At 32.1% G+C, this 22,344-nt stretch overlaps 1 protein-coding gene across 1 annotated transcript; it reads left to right on the top strand.

Annotated features, from left to right (window-relative positions):
- The first annotated feature begins 8,798 nt into the window (after window positions 1-8,798).
- On the top strand, window positions 8,799-15,657 carry LOC114742712 (receptor-like protein EIX2). Its single transcript, XM_028930934.1, has 4 exons — window positions 8,799-11,298; window positions 13,576-13,870; window positions 14,064-14,229; window positions 14,332-15,657. Exons 1-4 carry the CDS (start codon window positions 8,799-8,801, stop codon window positions 15,655-15,657), a joined length of 4,287 nt encoding a protein of 1,428 aa, XP_028786767.1.
- The last annotated feature ends 6,687 nt before the right edge of the window (window positions 15,658-22,344 follow it).

Raw genomic sequence — 22,344 nt, 5'->3', positions numbered from 1 at the left:
ATGAAATAATTTTTTTCCCACCAGCTTGAATTTATTTTCCTTCTTTTTTTCCCTTTTCTTCTTATTGTCTTTTTTTAATGGGTTGTTGAAAAATAATGGCAGCTCCGGTCTCCTGAGAAAAGTCATTAATTCGAAAGCTAAATTAATGCTAAAAATTATAGTGCTGAAAAAAATCCTAAAACTTAATTGACTTCACCAAACGGTGGACTGGGGAAACACGCCACGGCCAAACAATATGATGTTTCGTTCATGAACTAATAATAATAATAATAATTAATCATTAATTAAGAATGTTCAGCAAAAAGGTTGAGGACGTCACCAAAAACAAATTAAAGTGAATGTCTAAAAATCTTTGAAAATTCTGGAAATACTTATTATAAGAGACAATTATGAATTATGTCATGGTCCTTTTTTACAAGAGATTCTTAGAGGCTATCTCAAATTTTATTTGTTGATTTCTTATTTTACCTCCATTTAATTACTCATATTACTTACTCCTCTAATCTCATTTATAAGGTACTTCCAACATATTTTACAAAGACTAAGAAAAACCTTCAAGTGCATTAACTCTTTATTAAAATATAGTAACTTTTCAACTTTACTTATATTTAACATATACTCCTTTGAAAAGAAACTATTTATACTATAATAAATGGAGGATAATATGATATATTAATGGTAAAAATTTAATAAGGTAACTTATAAATAGGACAAAAAAACTTCTCTCTCTACCCTATAAAGAGCACCAGAAGAGTATACCATTACATTTAATACCCACACATTCCCTCTCCCACACATTATCTCTCTCTCAAATAAATAAGGGTATTTTTGACAAGAAGGTTACACTTTTTACATATGTATTATTTTAAGCTAATTTTAACTAACATTTTGAATAATATAATTTGAGTAATTGTCTCTTATAAAAAAGAATGGAGGGAGTAATGGAAAGCAAAGGGAGCGGTTAGGACGCTAGGTTTCAATCCAAGTGGAAGGATGATTAGTCTACATGAGGGAAAAAAAACTCAAGCGTATGATAGTAATTAACTATTAACTAAATTGGTAAAAAAAATTAACTAAAATTGCAAAATGCAAAGGAAGCGGCTAGGATGCTAGGTTTCAATCCACTCGCCCTTCCTTGTGCATGAATCAAATGCAAAATTGGGCACCTTTATTGAAAAATATCTATCCAATTAATATCTCATTTTATACAATTATGCCTCTTTAATATTTGTAATCGAAGGTTTTACTCATCCTAAATAATTATTAAACAAGTTAATGACTACTTAAAACTGACTATTTAATTGTGTTTATGATTGTCGTAATGTGCATTAAACTTGTTTAGGTGTGGCCATTACTAATGCGCGGCCTACAAAAGAGGCATGAGACTAAAGTTCATGGGACCTGTTGTTTTGAGTTTTAGGAAACTCTCTTCCCTTTTTCGTGTTCTGTCTTGTTGAGTTATTTTATCTTTTGTTATTCTGTTCATCCTATTTTTACAAAAAGAATCCGTTTAATATTGAGGAGTACCGCTTCTTGCTTTGCCGATAATTACAGGATAGCTCTTAAAGAATGTTTATAAGACACGGTTTGAATTAACCACTTATTTGTTGGCGTTGCCATTAAGAAGACATACATAGCATAATAAAGAAGTTGGAAGATCTGTTAAATTTTTGGAAAATTTAGCTGCTGACACCTACAAAATAAAAATAGAAGGTTAGAAGAAAGAATGTTTGTATTCTATGAGTATTGATTCTGAGAGATGTTTGTATAGGTTTTAAAAATACGATCTATGTAATAAAAAAGACAAAAGGGCTCAACATATAAATATATGTATGAATATAAAGAATTTAATTGTGTAATGAATCCATCGTTGTAAGTTCGTTGCACATACATATAAGGCATGTGAAGACGAGAAATACTTGCATGCTGTCAGAGTACCAACTCATTCCAACTCTGTCCAGTAAAAATGCTCCAGCTCAATTCATTTCACTCCACAGGTCAGCCTATTCATTTATATTAGTTTGTTGTTTTAAAAAAAATAAAAATGGTTATGTTTTGCAATTTCCCTTAGTGCTCTCTTCCCTCTTCTCAGTCCCTCTCACTTGCCTCCCGGTTGCTTCTCCGAACTCTTCCCCCTCCTCCCTTCATCGAGAAAAAGAGAACGATGATCAAAGGGAGGAGCTGGACGCCTTTAAACCAGGAGCAATGAGGTACGACTGGTTTGGAGGTTGCTTGGGAGCGTTGGGGATCTTTTGAGCATTTAATTCATCGTCCTCATCCTGGACGATAGGGAAGCCGATGAGAACGCGAGCTGCCGACAAGAACCAAAGAGGAGGAAAGATGAGCCAGGGAACAAGTACGCGACCAGAGGGAAGACGAGTTTGGGAAGCGATGCAGATAGATCAGTGGAGAGGAGAGTAGATTGATCTGACTCGCGTTTGGGAGGCCGCTGCTACTATTCATCATCTTCCCCATCGAAAGGGACCATAGCTAAAAGAGGCAAAGACTATGACTAGTCTTCTTCTGGAGGAGCTTTAGCTTCGAATGTGTCTCAGTAGAGAAGAGAAGAGAGGAGAGACAAGGTAGAAAATGGGGAGATGAAGGGAGGAAGGGAGAGAGTTTGGTGACGGAACGAAGCGACCAAAAGAGACGATAGTCATGGAGTGAGACCTAGGGGAGAGGGCAGTATAGGAAATTAAAAAACAAAAGTATTTTTATTTTTTTTAAAACAACAAATTAATATAAATGAGTTGGCTGACGTCTCTTGGAGAGAAATTCTTAGGTACTCCAGCTCATCTGAACTCTGTCCAATGAAAATAATCCACCTCAAATAATTTTAACTATCTGTCAGCTTACTTATTTCTATTATTTGTTTTTTTAAAAATAATTGAAAATTCCTAGGACTTGTGATTCCTTTATTCCCCTCTTTCTCTCTCTCATTTCTATCCGTTCCAAACTCCATCCCTTCCTCCCTTCATCTCCCCATTCTCTTCTCTGATGCCGATTGCCAAGAAATCTTCCACCGGCGACAGCGACCTTTGCCTAATCTCTTACGAATTTGTATTATATTACTTCCTTATTCCTAATTCCTTTGTATTTATGTCTTAAGTCTTGACTATCTCCTATACTGTTTAATCAAAACAGAAGTTGAGTAGCAAAAGAGAAATACTAATTTTCATACAAGAAGCTTGAACTTCTATGAAAAGAAGGCGGATTATTTATTGGTTGGAATGAGCAATTTCTTTGGCAACTTATTTTATTTGCATACTAAAATAAACAACAATAGGTTTTACACTTCATTCCAAGAACCAGAGCAGCCATGAACATCGAAAAGCCCATAAATTTAATTACAGCAAGAATGAAAATCATGAAAAAAGCAAATACAAATAAGAAACTATTTTCAGGAGTGATAAACATTCAAAAACCCAGAAAAATAAATAGGTTCAGATAAACATAATGAACATTCAAGAACCCAGAAAAATAGATGGGTTCATACATCGCAAGTGGCAGAGGAGACAATGAAGAAGCAGCAGGTTCTTCGATTCAGATCTATAGAGTGGAAGATCTCACCACCGTCGGCTGTCATTGTGGAGACTGAAAAGATGTTTTTGCTGGTGGAAAATCTCACAGTCATTGATTCAGCTTCGTTGTTCAGATCTGCAAAGTGGATTTTCATCCCCGTCACTGGTCGAGAGTCCAAACACCATCACAGGTCAAACATCGCACGTCATTGGGGGAGAAGATGCCGCCTCCGTCATTGGTGGAAGACTCTGCCGCCGTCACCAGCATCCAAGAAGAGAATGAAAAGGTGGAGGGAGGGAAAAGATAGGGTTTGAGACGGGAGAAGAGCAGAGAAATGAGAGAGAGAAGGGCAGTAAAGGAATCACGAGACCCCAGACATTTTCATTTTCTTCAAAAACACAATTAATGGAATTGAAGTGGATTATTTTTATTGGATAGAGTTCAGATGAGTTGGCACACCGAGAGTACCTAAGAATTTCTCACATGTTGGATTCAAATTAATTGTGCTGGAGTATTTTTATTGGATAGAGTTGGGATGAGTTGATACTCCAGGAGCACCTAAGAATTGACAAGTATTTGAGAGAATTTTTAAAAAAATACTGTTGAATTTTAAAATTCTAACTCAGTCTTATTTACCATACTTTTTTAAACAAACTTATTTACTATACTTTAATAACAATTGATAATATTAAAAAAGTAAATGACAATGTATTTTAAAATTTTCAAATTTTAAAGGTTTTTTTTAATAGATTTTCTCATAGTATTTTGGAAGGCCACATCTAATTCTATTGGACTTTTATATGACAACGTAACTCAAGATACAAAAAGTACATCGCTAATATCATAGGTAAAAATAAAAAAATAATTCTATTTCATTACGATAAATAAATACTTGATTTACGTTTGAATAATCTTCAGACATTCTCCTTTGAAATTAAAAACATCCCCCAAACTTTTACTTTCTTAAATGTTCAAACCATTTGGTTGTGGAAATTGAAAATGAAGATGAGATTGGAAAAATGACATGAAAATGAATGCATTAATGTTCTAATTTTACCTCCGGAAGGCTTGACCGTTAAAAAATATGTGGTTCTCAATTTTATTACATATTTAAATGCTCGTTTACCTTTTATTTTAGATTAATATAATTTTTTATCTCTAAAATTTGTTTTCATTTTAGTTTTGGTCTCTTAAATTTTAAATCATAAGTTTTAATTTCTGAAATTTTTTTCTATTTAAAACATTAATCCATATTATTCCAAAAAAAATTAGACCATTTTGCTTTTTGAGGGACTAAAATTTATAGTTTGAAACCAACAGACTAAAACGAGAATGAGAACAAACTTAGGAAACTAAAAATTATATAAACCTTTTAATTTTTCAATAATTTTTAAGCAATGGGTTATTATCTTTTAAAATTTCGCTCACGAATTTGGAGAGTGGAACGCATGTGGATAGGAAAGGAAAGAAAGGAATTAACAATTTCTTTTTATGGAAGTTATACGCAATTTTTATATTTTTTGGTTATATTAAGTATTATAAGAAATTGTACATACACTTTATTATTTTCAGGCCTTACTAAAATTTTGTCCGATTTTTTATACATAAAAATCAAACTTTAGGGCTCAAATATTTATTCAAATTTCAACGATCCGAATTAATTTATTTATTTCTGGATTAAAAAATAAATAAAATTAATTCACTTTGACTTCAATACATGAGTGAAGGTGTGTGTATACGACTTCGATAATTGATAATATAAAATATAAAATTTATAATAAGTTATTTTATTTGTGTCATAAACTAGTGTTGATTATTCTTTAAGCACCATGCCATTCATGGAGCCCAGAGAGGATTCGTTTTGTTTGCAAACATTAAAAAAAAAAAAATCACCGAGTATTGACCCTCTATTTTTATTTTATACATAATTGTCCCCAGTTTTTACCAAACATCTACTAACTTTAAAAGGATATAAATATATAATAGATTATATCTGTGGTATTTTCTTATTCATGATGTTGGGGAAAAAGATGTAGTTAAAAATATCCAGTAATTCAATTTGCTTTTGGAAATTGAAAACGGTAAGAATTGCATGCATTCAATTCATGACACGATTTTCTATTGTAAAGACGGGACGACTTGGAAACATTATTAGTAGAATTGACAATAAGAAATATCACGCGGTTATCCATTTTTTATGCCATTTATATAAAGAAAAGACTTCATGGAAGCCATCATACTGAAACTTACAGCACAATTGTCAAAAATAAAAAGCACATAATCCCAGAAGAGAAAATCACGCAACAGAGTAGAATTTTGAATTGTGCATTTGGCCAAAAAAGAATAAATTGTGCAGAATTTTGATTTAGTGCCTCTTTCAAAGGGTGTGAATGACTTTTTTCTCTGAAAAAAAAATATCCCAGACAAATTTCGCCAATGGGGAGAGAAAAATCATCATAAAATAATTAAAATGTGTCGTTCATCACGATACATAAAATATTTTCCAAAGTTGCTCGAATGAGCTATGATGAATTGGCGATGGACTTAGAGAATTTGTTGTTTCAATTACTGCCACAGTATATTACATTACTCCCCTTCCTTTTGATTTCCGTTATTATCATTGAGCATCTGTTTTAACTGGTAAGTTGTACCAGTACCAATTTAACTAGAGGTGAGAATCTCTTTTACCAAAGGAATTGAAAGAGATGATAAGAATGGAAGCCTTATGATGGGTTCCATTAATAAGTAGAAAGATCGAAATGGAGCATAGTTTGGGACAAAGACTTTACAAGCGTCATGAAGGGGCAGTGAATTCAATATGTTAAATCTTCTTTGGCATGATCCAAGTTAGTATGGGTCCCAATAAATTCCACAGTTGAGAATTGTGAAGTTTCTTGGGAAAGGATTAAAGACTTGAAAAAAAACATATTGCAACATGGGTAATTGCTCTTGGACTAATTAATGCAATTTGGTAGAAAATGATTTTTGGAAAAATTGGCAAAATCTCTTCCACCGAAAGAAATCCAAAGGGATGATAACAACGGAAGCTACTTCTTGATGGGTTTCATTAATGACCAGAGACTCAAATTGAGTATAATTTGGGACGAAGACTTTATAAGCATTCTGGGAAGGGCATTAATGAAACCTAGTTAACTAATTTGAAAAAACTAAAGTACTAAAAACATCTAAAACAGTTTGTAGTTTACAAATAAGGTCTTATAATTAGGATTAGAGGTAGTATAATTGTTTGCACTTTCTCCATGGCACCACATGTCATTGATGTTGTTGTCGATGATAATATGAACTGAACATAAAAGGTCTAAATAATAATTCATACGATATTTTTCTTATTTTGAAAGCTAAAAGTTGTATTCGCAGAAATCCTCTAATTGAATGGGGAAAAAAACTTTAATTTGTTGCTTAAACGACTTTTATCTTTTGAAGCGTTCAAACTATTTGGTTATGGAAATAAAAAAAAGAGGATACGAATGGAAAATGATATGAAAATGAATGTATTAATATTCTAATTTTTTCTTGAAAAGATGGAAAGACTTGGGGAGAATTAGAAGACTTGACCATTAAAAAAAATGGTTATAGGTTTTTTATCCATTTTTTATTTTTTCAATATTTTCTTATAAACAATTTATTTGTAATGATTTTCATTTTTCACAACTTATATATGCACATCGTGACTATGTAATATAAATAAAAACTTAATTGAATTAATTCTACTCGAATAAATCATGATGACAGGTTCATTTTGAAAATTTCATTTGCTTTGTTATTTCAACGTACAATGTCATTTGAATTTTAGAGCTCTGATTTTGTGATGTGTTTGGAGTAAAGATAGTGAATTAATGCAAACTTTCGACGGTAATTTTTTCTTGCAAACCTACATTAAATATATACTATGTCCTAATTATAAAACCCAGTTGACTTAGTTGAGGAGATTAATGAAATAATAAGTTAGTTATTTGTAATAAATAAATGTTGTCATTCCTAAAATATCCTTACTAGTTAAGTATATTGGCTAGAATATCATTATTAGAAGGACTATCTTGGAAAAAATGCATAAATATGATAGACAGAATTGGGGTCTTATAATTAGGACCAAACAAAAAGTCAAACGAGGTCTTATATTAAGGACCGGATAGTATAATGTATTCAAATTAAACACAGTTCAAGAAAACATAAATGATACTACTTCGATGCTAAATATAAGACCTACTTTGTAGTATAAATTACACTATAAAGTGGATCTTATATTTAGAAACAAAGAAGTAAAATCTATACGCCAATTAAATATTTTGTATATGGGATCAATTTTTTTTAGAACCTATTAAAGCCCGAATGTATATTAAATTTTAGCTCAGGTACTTAGTTTTGTTATGAATGTACATGTCGTGTATTTGGAAGGCATGTGAATAGGAAGGAAATGTAATCAGCAAGCAATAAATAAATAAGCTAAATAGAATTACGGCAAAAAAAAAGCTAAAAAGAATAAAAAGGAAAAGTTGGAGTCCGAACGGAATTATTGTGATTTTTTTTGGGTTATATTAAATTTTATAAGAAACGATTTATTATTTTCGGGTCATACTAAAATTTTGTCCAATTTCTGATCCAAGAAAATCAAACTTCAGAGCAAATATTTATTAGAATTTCGATTATCTGAATTAATTTATTCACTTCTGGACTAAAAAAAAAAATTAATTCACTTTGAGTTCATTAAGTGAGTGCGTGTTTGTGGACTCGTTTTATAATTGATAACAATATAAAATATAAAATTTGCCATAAGTTATTTTATTTATAAGTCATAAAATAGTGGTGATTATTCTTTAAGCTCCATGCCATTCATGGAGCCCATATAGGATTTGTTTTGTTTTCAAACATTTTAAAAATAAAATAAAATCACTGAGCTATTAGCCTTCAATATTTTTACACATAATTGTCTCCAGTTTTTTTATAAAACCCGCTAGCTTTAAAAGGATCTAAATATATATGATATTAATGTATTATATCTGTGGTGTTTTCTTATTCATGACGCGATTTTCTATTGAAAAGACGGGGAGACTTAGAAATATTATTAGACTTGACAACAAGAAATATCACGCTGTTATCAATTTTTTAAGGCATTTAAGTTTTTGTTTACTTTAGATTTTCCAATATATGTGTGTGTCTACATACATACATATACATACATATATATATATATATATATATATATATATAATGTAAAGACTTCATTGAGGCCATCATATTCAAACTCACTTACCACAATGGCTAGCTTCGCTTCACAGATTTCCCTTCTTTTGTTGTTTCTGTTATTTGCAACAACATTAAACAGGGTGATGAGTTGCAATGAAAATGATCAAAGGTTGCTTTTAATCTTCAAACAAGGAGTGGTTGATCCAACCAACCAACTCTCATCTTGGAGTGTTGAAGAAGACTGCTGTTTATGGGAGGGAGTTCACTGCCACAACATCACCGGAAGAGTCACAGAGCTTTCTCTCTTCAATCATTCATTAGGAGGTGAGATTAGTCTGTGTGTGCTTCAACTTAAATTTCTCAACCACGTGGACTTGAGCGACAATGACTTTGAAACTGTGAGTATGCCACCATGCCAAATCTCCAAATCTCCCTTTGATGCTCACAATTTTCACAACCAATCACTTGCTACTCCTTCCAATCACTCTGCAAGTTTCTCTGTTGCTCTGCGTTATCTGAACTTTTCATATAATCATGGTTTAGCCATAAATGACCTTTATTGGCTTTCTCAACTTTCTTCCTTAAAATATCTTGACCTTAGTGACAGTGATATTGGAGATGATACCAAATGGCTCCAGCATATAGCCATGCTTCCTTCACTCTTTAAGTTACACTTAAGTGGGTGTAGACTTAGAGATTTTCCATCCCTTGATTATATCAATCTTACCTCACTTGAAGTTCTTGATCTTTCTTATAATTATTATATAGTGAAGTCAAAGTTACCTGATTCATTTTTTAATATCACCCATCAAATCCATCATCTTGACCTTGGTTTTTGCAATTTACATGGCCAATTACCAAAGTCCTTGCTCAATCTTCAGAACCTCAAGTATTTAGATTTTAGTTTTAATAATCTTGAAGGATTGATTTCAGATTGGTTAGGCCAATATGAACAGTTGCAATACTTGGATATCAGAGGTAATTTGTTTGATGGCGTAATTCCATCATTTCTTGGAAACATTTCTTCCTTGCTCTACTTAGACTTGTCCTGCAACCAATTGAGTGGCAACCTTTTAGAAACCCTTGGACAACTCCGTAACTTAAATCTATTACATGTTGGACACAATTCCTTGGTGGGTGCTCTTACTGAAAAGAATTTTGCTAATCTCTCAAATTTAATATCACTGGACTTAAGTTCAACAAGTTTTGAATTTGACATTGATCCTAAATGGGTCCCACCTTTTCAACTCAAGGCATTGTATTTGGGTAACACGAGCATAGGTCATAATGTTTCACCATGGCTATATACACAAAGGTCTTTAAGTGATTTGAATATTTCAGCATCAGGAATTTCAAACATTGATGCAGATGTATTTTGGAGCTTTATATCAAGAATTGGTAGAGTTGATATTTCAAACAACTTGATTGGTGGTGATAATATATCCAATGTCATTATATCAGCAAATATGTCCTACTTTGATGCATCTCACAACTCTTTGTCAGGATCTATCTTCTCATTATTGTGCCATCAAGAGAGTGAAAAGGAAACCAACTTGGAGGTGTTGGATTTATCACATAATAATTTGAGTGGAACACTTCCCGATTGTTGGAACAATTGGAAAAAATTAAAATACCTTAATTTGGGGAGTAACAAGCTAACAGGTAAAGTCCCTGCCTCATTGACTTCATTGAATCTTTATAAGTTGGATTTGAGTGACAATGGTTTCTTTGGAAAATTTTCATTAGACAAGCTAAATTGGACAAATTTGGAATACTTGCTTTTAGACCGAAATAAGTTTTCTGGAAGTTTGCCAATTCCAATGGCGGAGAATTTGGGAATTATTAAATTGAGGACCAATCAATTTACTGGCAATATTCCAACAATCTTGTGCGAACTTTCTTATTTGAACATAATCGATCTTGCTGAAAATAAGCTTTCTGGATCTATACCTCACTGCCTACGCATCATCGAACATCTACCTGATCTTCCTTTTTGGGCCAAACATCTACCTTATATCATAGATCAGTCTATTGCAATAGTGCACATATTTACTAAAGGAAGTAAATTAGCCTATCAAGTTGATAGTTTTCTAAGTTTTGGACGTGGCATTATTGATCTTTCTGCTAATAGCTTGTCTGGAGAAATTCCTGAAGAACTGGTTAGTATGAGTAAAATATTATCCTTGAACTTGTCTCGAAACTATTTGACTGGAAAAATTCCCAAAGAAATTGGAGGCATGAAATACTTAGAATCTCTTGATCTCAGCTACAATAAACTTCTCGGAGAAATTCCTTCAACCATCTCTAATGTGTCATTTCTTGCTTATTTGAACCTCTCATACAACAATTTCATCGGGCAAATTCCATCGGGAACCCAAATTCAAAGTTTTGATTCTTGGAGTTTTCTTGGCAATCCCGAACTTTGTGGAGATCCTCTTCCAAAGAAGTGTAACAAAAAGGAAGAAACTCATGGCTCAAAGCTAGCTGAAGAAGATGAAGATGACAGCTTTCTAAAGTCATTGTATCTTGGCATGGGGGTTGGATTTGCAGTGGGCTTTTGGGGAGTTTGTGGTTCTCTCTTCCTCATCAGAGCATGGAGACACAAATTTTTCCAATGGTTTGGTCACTTGACAGATCAACTTTATGTTGCCTTGGCCCTCTGTTTCAAAAGCTTTGGTTGAATATCAATAACAAATTTTCCTCGAGGTAATAAATTAGCTGCCCTAATTCTTTAAGTAATGTTATTATTTTAATGAGGTTTCATTTTCCTTTTTCCATTGCATCTTCTTCTACTTGCTAAAACATTCTATTCTTAGCTGACTACGTTCTATCTTGTTTATTTTTCAATATGGGATGCAAGTGAAACAGCTATCACTACTCTGATCGTTCCTCTCCTTCAAATATTGAGTTTGCTTCAAGGAATAAGCTGAGGAGTGCTGTTACGCGTGGTCAAGGATTCAGATGTTGCCTATTGAATGCCCTTTTGTTATCTTAAATTTAGTGAATTTCGGGAAGAGAATATGTTGTAATAATAGTGATTAGTGCGTGTAGTATGTGTGTCTCGTATTGTTAAGAAACTTTTGATAAATAGTGTTTCATGTGATTGCTCTGTTCCACATAGTTGAGATGCTCTGTTTCATTTTGAATTATCCTGTACGAAATAACAGAGTCATTAACAAATAATAGGGTTTGAGAGATTCCTTAATTACACTTGAACTCCTGCATTAATTAGTTTTTGACTTAGCCCTTCTCCATTTTGATTTGTAGAATTTTTTAGAAATCCAATTTTTAAGGGAGATTTTGTCAAAATTTCTACAAAAAGCTAGTGATTTTATTCTATGAAATATTTTCCAAGGCTTTATATTTAGTATTGTAAGTAAGTCTAGATATGTGAATAAAAAATTTTTTATTCATATGAAGCCTAAAGAATATGGCCTCCTCATATTTCAACTCGTCACGCCTTTTTTTTGGTGTAAGTGTGACGTCTATTTGGATTTGTTATGTATGGTTTTTTTTTCCAGAAATGCTGCTCTAGGTGGAAACAAGACCCAACAAAATTAATATGTAAAATAAAGATTAGTAAGAATGACCGAAAAAGAAGTTGGAAATTACAAATTCCAAATCAGGTTTAGTAACACAACTTTATTTGGTATTGACAATTTTAAATTTGCAAATGACAACAAATTTTTGTTAACATTTCTTATTTGGCATTTACAAATTTTCAACTTTTTTTTCCTTGTCATTGTTCCTAAAGATTATATGGGATATCATTAGTAAAACTGTCCGGCAAAAAAATTAGTAGTAAAATTGTTGATTGATTCCTCCAGTTACATTATTGAGGCAAAATGATTAGGGGCCGGCACGGCATTAATCTCAGTATAAAACATAAAAACTATAATCGGTCCCACTACAAAACAATGTAGCGTAATACTCCTCCGGTCCTTAATATAGGACCCAATTGTTGAGTTGAGTTTGGTCCTAAATATAAGACCCATTTATCATATTTATCAATTTTCTCTAAATTACCCCTATGGATACTCCCTCAATCATAATCAAATAGAAGAGGGAGATGATGTATTAAGAAAGATGATTATGATGTTTTAGGAAAAATGTGTCACTTTTCTTATAATTAACCAACTTACCTAACTTTCTTAATCTAATCAAATTAGTTAAATAGGTCTTATATTAAGGACCGGAGGAGTAGTTTTTTTTTTTTTGTTTTTGGGGCAAAATTAATTAATTTTGTTGTTAACAAGTAGACGTAGCCATTAACTGGTCAAATTGAAAAATAAAAACAAAACTTGAGATATAGTATTCCCTACCTAATCTTCTCTTGAAAGGGAAAATCGGTAAAACCAATTACATTATTAACATTTCCTATATTACACTTCTATGATTGATTGTAAGGGACATCAATATGAATATAAAATAAAAAAATTTATTTTCCTTGCCTAATCTCCCCCTGAAAACAAAAAATTTGCAATTACCATTGAATTGGTCAGCCTTATTGCCTACACAATCTGATGAGCACCGACTGTAAATATAAGAGGAGAATGCGGTTTTTATGGGATTATATTTACAACTGGTTCTTAGTGCAAATTTACAACTAAAATTTTATGATTTACAATTCAACATGTCTAAATTTAGGGGTAAGTGGAGATTTTAAGATGGTGTTTGCAAGCTCAAAAAAAGGAATGGCTTTTTAGTTGATTATTTAGTTTTTAACCTGTTATAAACTTTAAAAAACTAATTGTTCACTTTGCTCCATATATATATATATATATATATATATATATATATCTCACATAAAGACTTCAATTGTTTTCTTGTTTCTTTTGCTTGCAACAGGCATATGTAAAACAAACAATGCGATTCGTTGCAACGAGAATGATCGAGGACCACTCTTGATCTTCCAACAAGGAGTGGTGGATCCTTTAAACAAACTCTCTTCATGGACTAGTCCTGAAGATTGTTGTTTGTGGTCTGGAGTTCTGTGTGATATCAATGGCAGAGTTGCAGAGCTTGATCTAGCTCGCCATGGCTTACAAGGTGGGATTAATCTATCTCTTCTTCAACTTGAACTTCTCATAAACTTGGATCTGAGCCATAATCGATTTGAATTTGTGAGTATTCCTCAACGCCAGTCTCCAAATCTTCTCCTCTGCTTCACCTAGATTTTTCGCATAATTATCATTTGCGAATAAATGATCCTCATTGGATTTCTCAACTTTCTTCTTTAAAATATTTAGACCTTATTACTCTAGTGTTGGAAATGAAACCAATTGGCACTATTATATCTCTTTGATACCTTCGCTTTCTGAGTTATATCTGAGCAGTTATGAGTTGAGAGATTTTTCATCCCTCAGCTATGTCAATTTGACATCACTGGTAACTCTTGATCTTTCTCACAACATGCTCAACTCAGAATTACATAATTCACTCTTTGATTTTACACAAAAACTATCTCATCTTGAGCTTTCTGACAATGATTTCTATGGTCAAGTACCGAAGAACCTGTTCAAGCTTCCAAACCTTAAAAGTTTAAGGTTGAGCTTTAATAATCTCATAGGATCAATTCCTGATTGGTTTTGCTAACATGAACAGATGCAGTATTTTGACACCTATGGTAATTTGTTCAGCGGCTCTATTCCATCATGTCTTGGAAATATTTCTTCCTTGATTTCCTTAGATTTGTCCCATAATCATTTCAGTGGAAATCTTCCCAAAAACCTTGGAGAGCTCCATAACTTAGAATCTTTAGGCATTGGTGGCAATCATTGGGTGGGAGTTATTTCAAAAAAGAATTTTACCAAACTCTCAAAATTGACATGGTTAGACCTGAGTTCAAGTGGTTTCAAATTTGACTTTGATCCTAAATGGGTCCCACCATTCCAACTTCAGCATTTGAATTTGAGTACCACAAATATAGGGCCTAATATCCTAACATGGCTATATACACAACAGTCTCTAGAATATCTAGACATTTCTACCTTAGGGATCTCAATAATTGATGCTGATGTGTTTTGGAGGTTTGTAACAGGAATTGATTATGTTGATTCGTCAAACAGCATGATCAGTGATGACATATCCAATGTCACACTGTCAACAATTATCTCTCACTTTGATGTATCTCACAATTCTTTGTCAGGCTCTATTTTCTTATTATTGTGCCAACTAGAGAGTGAGAAGGAAAGCATATTGTCTTATTTGGACTTATCACATAATCATTTAAGTGGAGCAATTCCTGACTGTTGGGTTAATGGGAAACGATTAGAATACCTTAATTTGAGGGGTAATGAGCTAGAGGGTAAAGTTCCTCCCTCCATGGCCTCATTGAATCCTTGGATATTGGATTTACGTGATAACAATTTCTTTGGCGAATTTTCATTAGACATATCAAATTGGACAAATTTGCAATACCTTCTTTTGGAGGGAAATGAATTTTCTGGAAGTTTGCCAACTACAATGCCTCCGCGTTTGGTAGTTTTCAAGTTGAGGGCCAACCAATTTGTTGGTGAGATTCCATTACAATTGTGCAATCTCTCTTCTCTTATGATATTAGATCTTGGTGATAATAATCCTTTTGGATCCATATCTCATTGCTTATATAACATTATGGATTCAACTGATCAGCTTTTGTGGGCAGAAACTATAAACATATATACTAAAGGAAGAGAATTAGATTATGCTGACATTTTGTTTTTGTGGATAATTGATCTTTCCTCTAACAATTTGTCTGGAGAAATTCCTAAAGAGCTATTTAGTATGAGTCAAATGCAATCTTTGAACTTGTCTCAAAACCATTTGAGTGGAAAGATTCCCAAAGAAATTGGAGGCATGAAAAATTGGAATCTCTTGATCTCAGCCACAACAGACTTCATGGAAAAATTCCTTCAGCCATCTCTAATATATCTTTTCTTGCTTACTTGAACCTCTCATACAATAATTTCACTGGACAAATCCCTTTAGGGACTCAAATTCAGAGTTTTGATTTTTGGTGTTTTGTTGGCAATCTTCAACTTTGTGGAGACCCTCTTCCAAATAAGTGTAACAAGAAAGAAGAAGTTCACAACTTAAAGCTGGCCGAAGAAAATGAAGATGACATCTTTCTCAAGTCATTGTATCTTGGGATGGGAGTTGGGTTGGCAGCAGGTTTTTGGGGAATTTGTGGTTCTCTCTTTCTCATTAGAGCACGGAGACATAAATTTTTCCCATTATTTGACAGTTTGGTTGATCAACTTTTTGTCAACATGGCCCTCATGCTTAAACATTTCGGTCGGATAGTTGGAACAAATTAAGTTGCTATTGAGGAAATGGATTAGCTATCATATATTTCCCCAAAAAAAAAGTCGTATCTCTCCTTTATGGCATGAAAGTTTATCTTCTTTTTTCTTCTTTTGGTTAAACAAATTTAGTTCTTTGCTGGTTTTTCTTATGTTTATTGTTCAACATGCTTTGTCTGTGGGACACAACTACAGCAGATCAAGCGGTGGGTGCAGCCTCTTTGAAGACAGATCCGATCTATGTATCTACTACTTTTCCAATGCCTTTGTCTCAAATTCGAGTCTCATATTCTGCTTCAGGGAATAGCTAGGATGCTTTGCTGCGGTTATACTTGGCTAAGGGCTCCAGTGTTTCCTTCTAATTAATGTTCTTTGTTTATCTTAAATTTAGCGAAATAGTGACAAAATAAGAGTTTGTAATAATGGTTTATCAGAATATCCGCGTGTACTTATGCTAGTTTCTTTTTCAACTGAATATCCTTTAAGTAGTGATCGTAAAAGTCCCCATGTCGACTTATATTAACAGAATAATGACCCAACAGTGTCAAACACATCATAATAATGGTGCCACGTGTGATGGATCAAGTAGAACGACGACTGAATCGTCATCGTCGACAACAACTTGACATCAACGGTCAGCAGTAGAGGGAGGGTTGTTTTGGTAATTTCATGAACGAATGTGCTCATGGGCTGTTTGGTAATTTCAGAACAAATATTGCCACGCCTCTGTTATCAACACATGTGACCTCTTCTTCAACTTTAAAGTAGTCATTGCGCTTTGATGGCCTTCTAAACTGGCTTTTCCTTCTTTAATAACTTAGACGCAGGGCCTGCTGTTTCCTTCTCCTAGACAATGTCCATTATATTCCTCAGTGCAAAACTAATTTATAGTTAGTACACTTCTCTTTCCTTCTCATCAGCTATGTCCCTTCTCAGACTCCCTTGTGCACTTGGCCAGTACTCTACCTGTACATGATATAGTTAGTACATATAAGGAGGTAAAGAAGATTGAGATAGAAGGCGTCTGTAGCTATTTTGTGGTCAATCATGGGAGAAAGGAAGCCTTCAGCATTGTTGGCTGCCAAGCTGTTAAAGAAAATGGTTTTAAAGAGCAGTGAATTACATTGTTGTTCAGAGGCAAGATGGAACATTCGGAAGCATGCCATGGTTGAAGCGTCTGCTCAAACAGAGCTTGCTTGTTCAATGCAAGAAACCTTTGGAATTACAATATTCTCAAGGATTTACGTCAAATTTCTCTAGTTATCCAAAATGACTTGTGTTCTTTTTTTTTTTTGGGAACCCAAAATGCTTTAGGTTGCACTAAAGGTTGCTGCGACCATTTGGAAAAGCACCTGTTGGGTATATTATTGACCCAATTAATTACTTTGGAGATGAACATTACTTCTATGGTTCAACCAGACAAACCGCGGATAGGTGACATGCGGCACAAGATGCTGAGATTGAAGCTGTTAGTGGGAATGCTTGAGGCTTTTACTGAAGTACAACTCTATTTCCCACCTTTAAAATGCTTGTAATTGGTTACAATTTTATTTTTGTAGGAATCTTGGATCTCACTTCTCCTTATGTATGTTTGTGACATTTAAGGCGGTCAAGCACTCTCAACAATTTACCTCTATAAAGCGTCTCCCTGGAAAAAGATCATATGTCGCTAAGCCAATGGTTAATCTTGTAGAATGACACTACTCTCTATTTCCCAGTTGTCACCAAACAAAATCTCATGGAATGACAGGATTGCAAAGGGTTTTTGATTTTAAATAGATTATCGGATTTATTGTACAAGTGTCATCTCTCTAACATGTTAGTCGCTCTGTTCCAGTTTGCCATATGCTGTTCGGAAGAACAGAGACATTGATGTATCATATCATACATATCTTAGCTATTCTATACAACCCATTTAAAATCTGTTTACAATAATCTCAAAGATCAACATATGATATATGGTTTATAGCAACTTAGCAAGAAATGTTATTCACATGTTGTGAACAAAAAATATGTTTGTCTTTTGCTATTTATCTAGTTTTCGTCCCCCCCCCCCCAACAATGGTTATCGGGGTTTTATAAATCATTTATAGAGCAGGTAAGTTTAAATATTGATTTTACTGTAATTTGAGTCTTTTGCAATTAAACGAGGACGCTTTGTCTTTGAGATTTACAAGTTAGACCTCTGGCATTACCAGTGGAGTAACTTAACATTCTCTTTCTAAGACAGGACCCGTTAGTTTTCCCCCTTCAAAATTTCTTTAATTTGCTCGTGTATTAACTTTTTCCCTCTTCTCTTTGTTTTTTTTTTTTGAGCTCAGCAATTATATTTGAGGCTTTGTCAAATTTTAAATGTGAATAGGAATTTAAATCTTGATTGGTTATGTAAGAGAGGCTCAACTAATATTGGTTTTTTCCTCTTTTCTGTTTGTGTCAAGAACCAACATACATGGGCTCAAAATCACGTAACAAAATAGAATTTTGAATTGTGATTTTGTATCACCAAATATTGGGTAACTTGATGTAGTGCCTCTTTCAAAAGGTGTGAATGATTTTTTTTTTCTTAAAAAAAAAACCCCAGACGAGTTTTGTCAATGGGTCTTTAAATCAGAGACATTCGGTGATGTGCATGTTAGATAAATCATCATAAAATAATTCAAATGTATCGTTAAATATTTTCCAAAGTTGCTCCAATGAGGTATGATGAATTGGTGATGTACTTAGAGAATCTAATGTGTCAATTACTATCACAATATAATACAATACTCCCCTTCCCGGTAAAGCAGTTGCACGGTGAGGATGAGTAAAATAACTTGATTTATTATCACTTATTATCACCCTGTTTTAACTGGTAAAAGGGTTGCATCATTTTAATTAGGGGTCACCTGCAGCAGCTGAGAATCTTAGTTGAGAATCTCCTCTACCAAAGGAAATTAAAAGAGATGATAATAATGGAAGCTTTATGTTGGGTTCCATTAATGAGCTAAAAGATTGAAATATCGTTAGTAACAATGCAACCAGATTGAGTACTTATTAAAGTACCTTAAGAATTAGTTAAAAATTTAATTTAAATATAAGATCATAATATACCCTATCTTTATTATTTATTCGTTTTGCTTTCAAATATCCTTATAATCATTACACATCTAAGGAATTTCTATCAAATTATAGTTTCAATATATATATGACTAGTAATAATATTTTAGGAAAGACAACATTTATTTATTATAAATAATTCAACTAATTTTCTTAATATTTATAAATTAATTATTTAACTTTTATATTAAGAATATGAGGTAGTGCATTGATTTGATCATTTCAAAGCTAAAACAAACAAAAAAATTGATTTATGCATGAATTATTTGCAAACATTCTCGTTTGGAATTAAAAACATCACCAAAACTATTTTAAAAAAAACAAAGAGAGAAGAAAAGCCATCACCAAAACGATCGTTTCAAGATTTTTAGGATTGTGTGCAGTTTCTCTGTAACACGTCATTGATGTTGTGACAATATGAACAAAACATAAAAAGTCTAAATAATAATTTATAAGATATTTTTCTTATTTTAAAAGCTAAAAGTTGTATTTATAGAAAACCTCTTATTAAATGGAAAAAAAATTAATTTATTGCTTATGCATCTGGTATCTTTTGAAGGTGTTTAAACGATTTGGTTGTGGCCAGAAATTGGAAAATGATATGAAAATGAATATATTAACATTCCAAATTTTTCTCGATCAAAAAAATGGGAAGACTTTGGAAGTATTAGAAGACTTGTTTATATATGGTTATAGATTTTTTAGCCATATAAATGTTTGTGTACATTTGATTTTTCCAATATTTTCATTAATTAGTGGAGACTGAACTTGAGTATATTTTGGGAGAAGACTTTACATTGGCATTTTGAATGGGGTAACGTCTTTATCAATATTGCTAGTCACCATAAAACATCACATGTCGTTTTAAGATTATTTGCAAACTAAACATTCTAAAATGAGATGTTTGGATGAAATCAAACCATCATTTTAAGAGTGATTTTATAGTATACGAAATAAATATGTGGAGAAATTTATTTCAATTTATGCAAATGTGCTTTTAGAAAGCGCTTTTAAACATGTTGAAACACCCCGTTGTTATAATATGAACTGAACACAAAAAGTTTAAATGATAATTTATAGGACATTTTTCTTAATTTAAAAGCTAAAAGTTGCATTCCCAGAAAACATCTAATTGAATGGGGAAAAAAAAAGGTCCTCTAATTTATTCCTTACAATTTGATTGTAGAAATTGGAAAAGAAGATAAGAATGGAAAATAATATGAAAATGAATGCATTAATATTTCAATTTTTCTTCTAAAAGATACAAAGACTTGGAAGTATTAGAAGACTCGACCATAAAAAAATATATATGGCTATAGACTTTTTAGACATTTAAATGTTTGGGTAATAGAAAATGATATGAAAATGAATGCATTAATATTCTAATTTTTTCGCTAAAAGATGGGAAGACTTACAAGTGTTAGAAAACTTGACCATCAAAAAATGGTTATAGATTTTTTTACACATTTAAATGTTTGTGTAATGAAAAATGATATGAAAATGAATGCATGAATATTCCAATTTTTCCTCTAAAAGATGGGAAAACTTGGAAGTATGAGAAGACTTGAACATAATATATATATATATATATATTTATGGCCATAGATTTTTTAGACATTTAAATATTTGTGTAATGGAAAATAATATGAAAATGAATGCATTAATATTCATTCCTCTAAAAGATAGGGAGAGTTGGAAGTATTAGAAGACTTGACCATTAAAAAAAATATATGGTTATAGATTTTTTAGACATTTAAATGTTGGTGTAATGGAAAATGATATGAAAATGAATGCATTAATATTCCAATTTTTTCTCTAAAAAATGACAAGACTTGAAAGTATTAGAAGACTTGATCATAAAAAAATATGGTTATAGATTTTTAGACATTTAAATATTTGTGTAATAGAAAATGATATGAAAATGAATGTATGAATATTCCAATTTTTTCTCTAAAAGATGAGAAAACTTGGAAGTATTAGAAGACTTGAACATAATATATATATATATATATATATATATGGCCATAGATTTTTTAGACATTTAAATATTTGTGTAATGAAAAATAATATGAAAATGAATGCATTGATATTCATTCCTCTAAAAGATGAGAAGAGTTGGAAGTATTAGAAGATTTGACTATTAAAAAAAATATATGGCCATAGATTTTTTAGACATTTAAATATTTGTGTAATGAAAAATGATATGAAAATGAATGCATTGATATTCATTCCTCTAAAAGATGGGAAGAGTTGGAAGTATTAGAAGATTTGACTATTAAAAAAAATATATGGTTATCGATTTTTTAGACATTTAAATGTTGGTGTAATGGAAAATGATATGAAAATAAATGCATTAATATCCCAATTTTTTCTCTAAAAACTGGCAAGACTTGAAAGTATTAGAAGACTTGATCATAAAAAAATATGGTTATAGATTTTTTAGACATTTAAATATTTGTGTAATGGAAAATGATATGAAAATGAATACATTAATATTCTAATTTTTTTCTCTAAAAGAAGGGAAGACTTGGAAGTATTAGAAGACTTGATCATAAAAAATATATGGTTATAGATTTTTTAGACATTTAAATGTTTGTGTACTTTTTGTTTTTCCAATATTTTCTAATAAACACTTTACTTGTAATGATTGTCATTTTTTTTTTTTAATTTTCCAACAATGATTTTTCATTTTTCACAACTTATGTACATCATGACCATGTAACCTAAATAATAAAGACTTGATTTCCCCTCAAACAAATAGTGATGACGTACGGTTTCATTTTGAAAATTTCATTTGTTTTGTTATATCAAATTATAATATAATTTGAATTTGAGAGGAGGTATGATTTTGTGGTGTGTTTGGAGTAAATATAGTGAATGAATGCCACATTTCTACAATAGTTGTTTTTGCCCACCTATGTTATATTCGTGTGTGTTTAAAATGTATTCGAATTAAATAGAGTTGAAGAAAACATAAATAATTAAATTAATACGTAGTTGCGCACTACGGATGAGTAAAATAACTTGATTTATGATCACTTATTATCATTAAGCACCTGTTTTAACTAGTAAAAGGGTTGCATCAGTTTAACTAGAAGTCACCTTCAATTGAGAATCTTAATTGAGAATCTCTTCTACCAAAGGAAACTGAAAGAGACGATAAGAATGGAAGCTTTATGTTGGGTTCCATTAATAAGCAAAAAGATTGAAATATTGTCAGTAACAATGCAACCAGTTT

This window comes from Neltuma alba, unplaced genomic scaffold (genome assembly GCF_004799145.2).
Source record: "Neltuma alba isolate B1F8T4 unplaced genomic scaffold, ASM479914v2 tig00003861_pilon, whole genome shotgun sequence".
NCBI lineage: Eukaryota > Viridiplantae > Streptophyta > Magnoliopsida > Fabales > Fabaceae > Neltuma > Neltuma alba.
The sequence above is the reverse complement of the archived record's forward strand: the minus strand, read 5'-3'. Positions and strand labels throughout refer to the sequence as shown.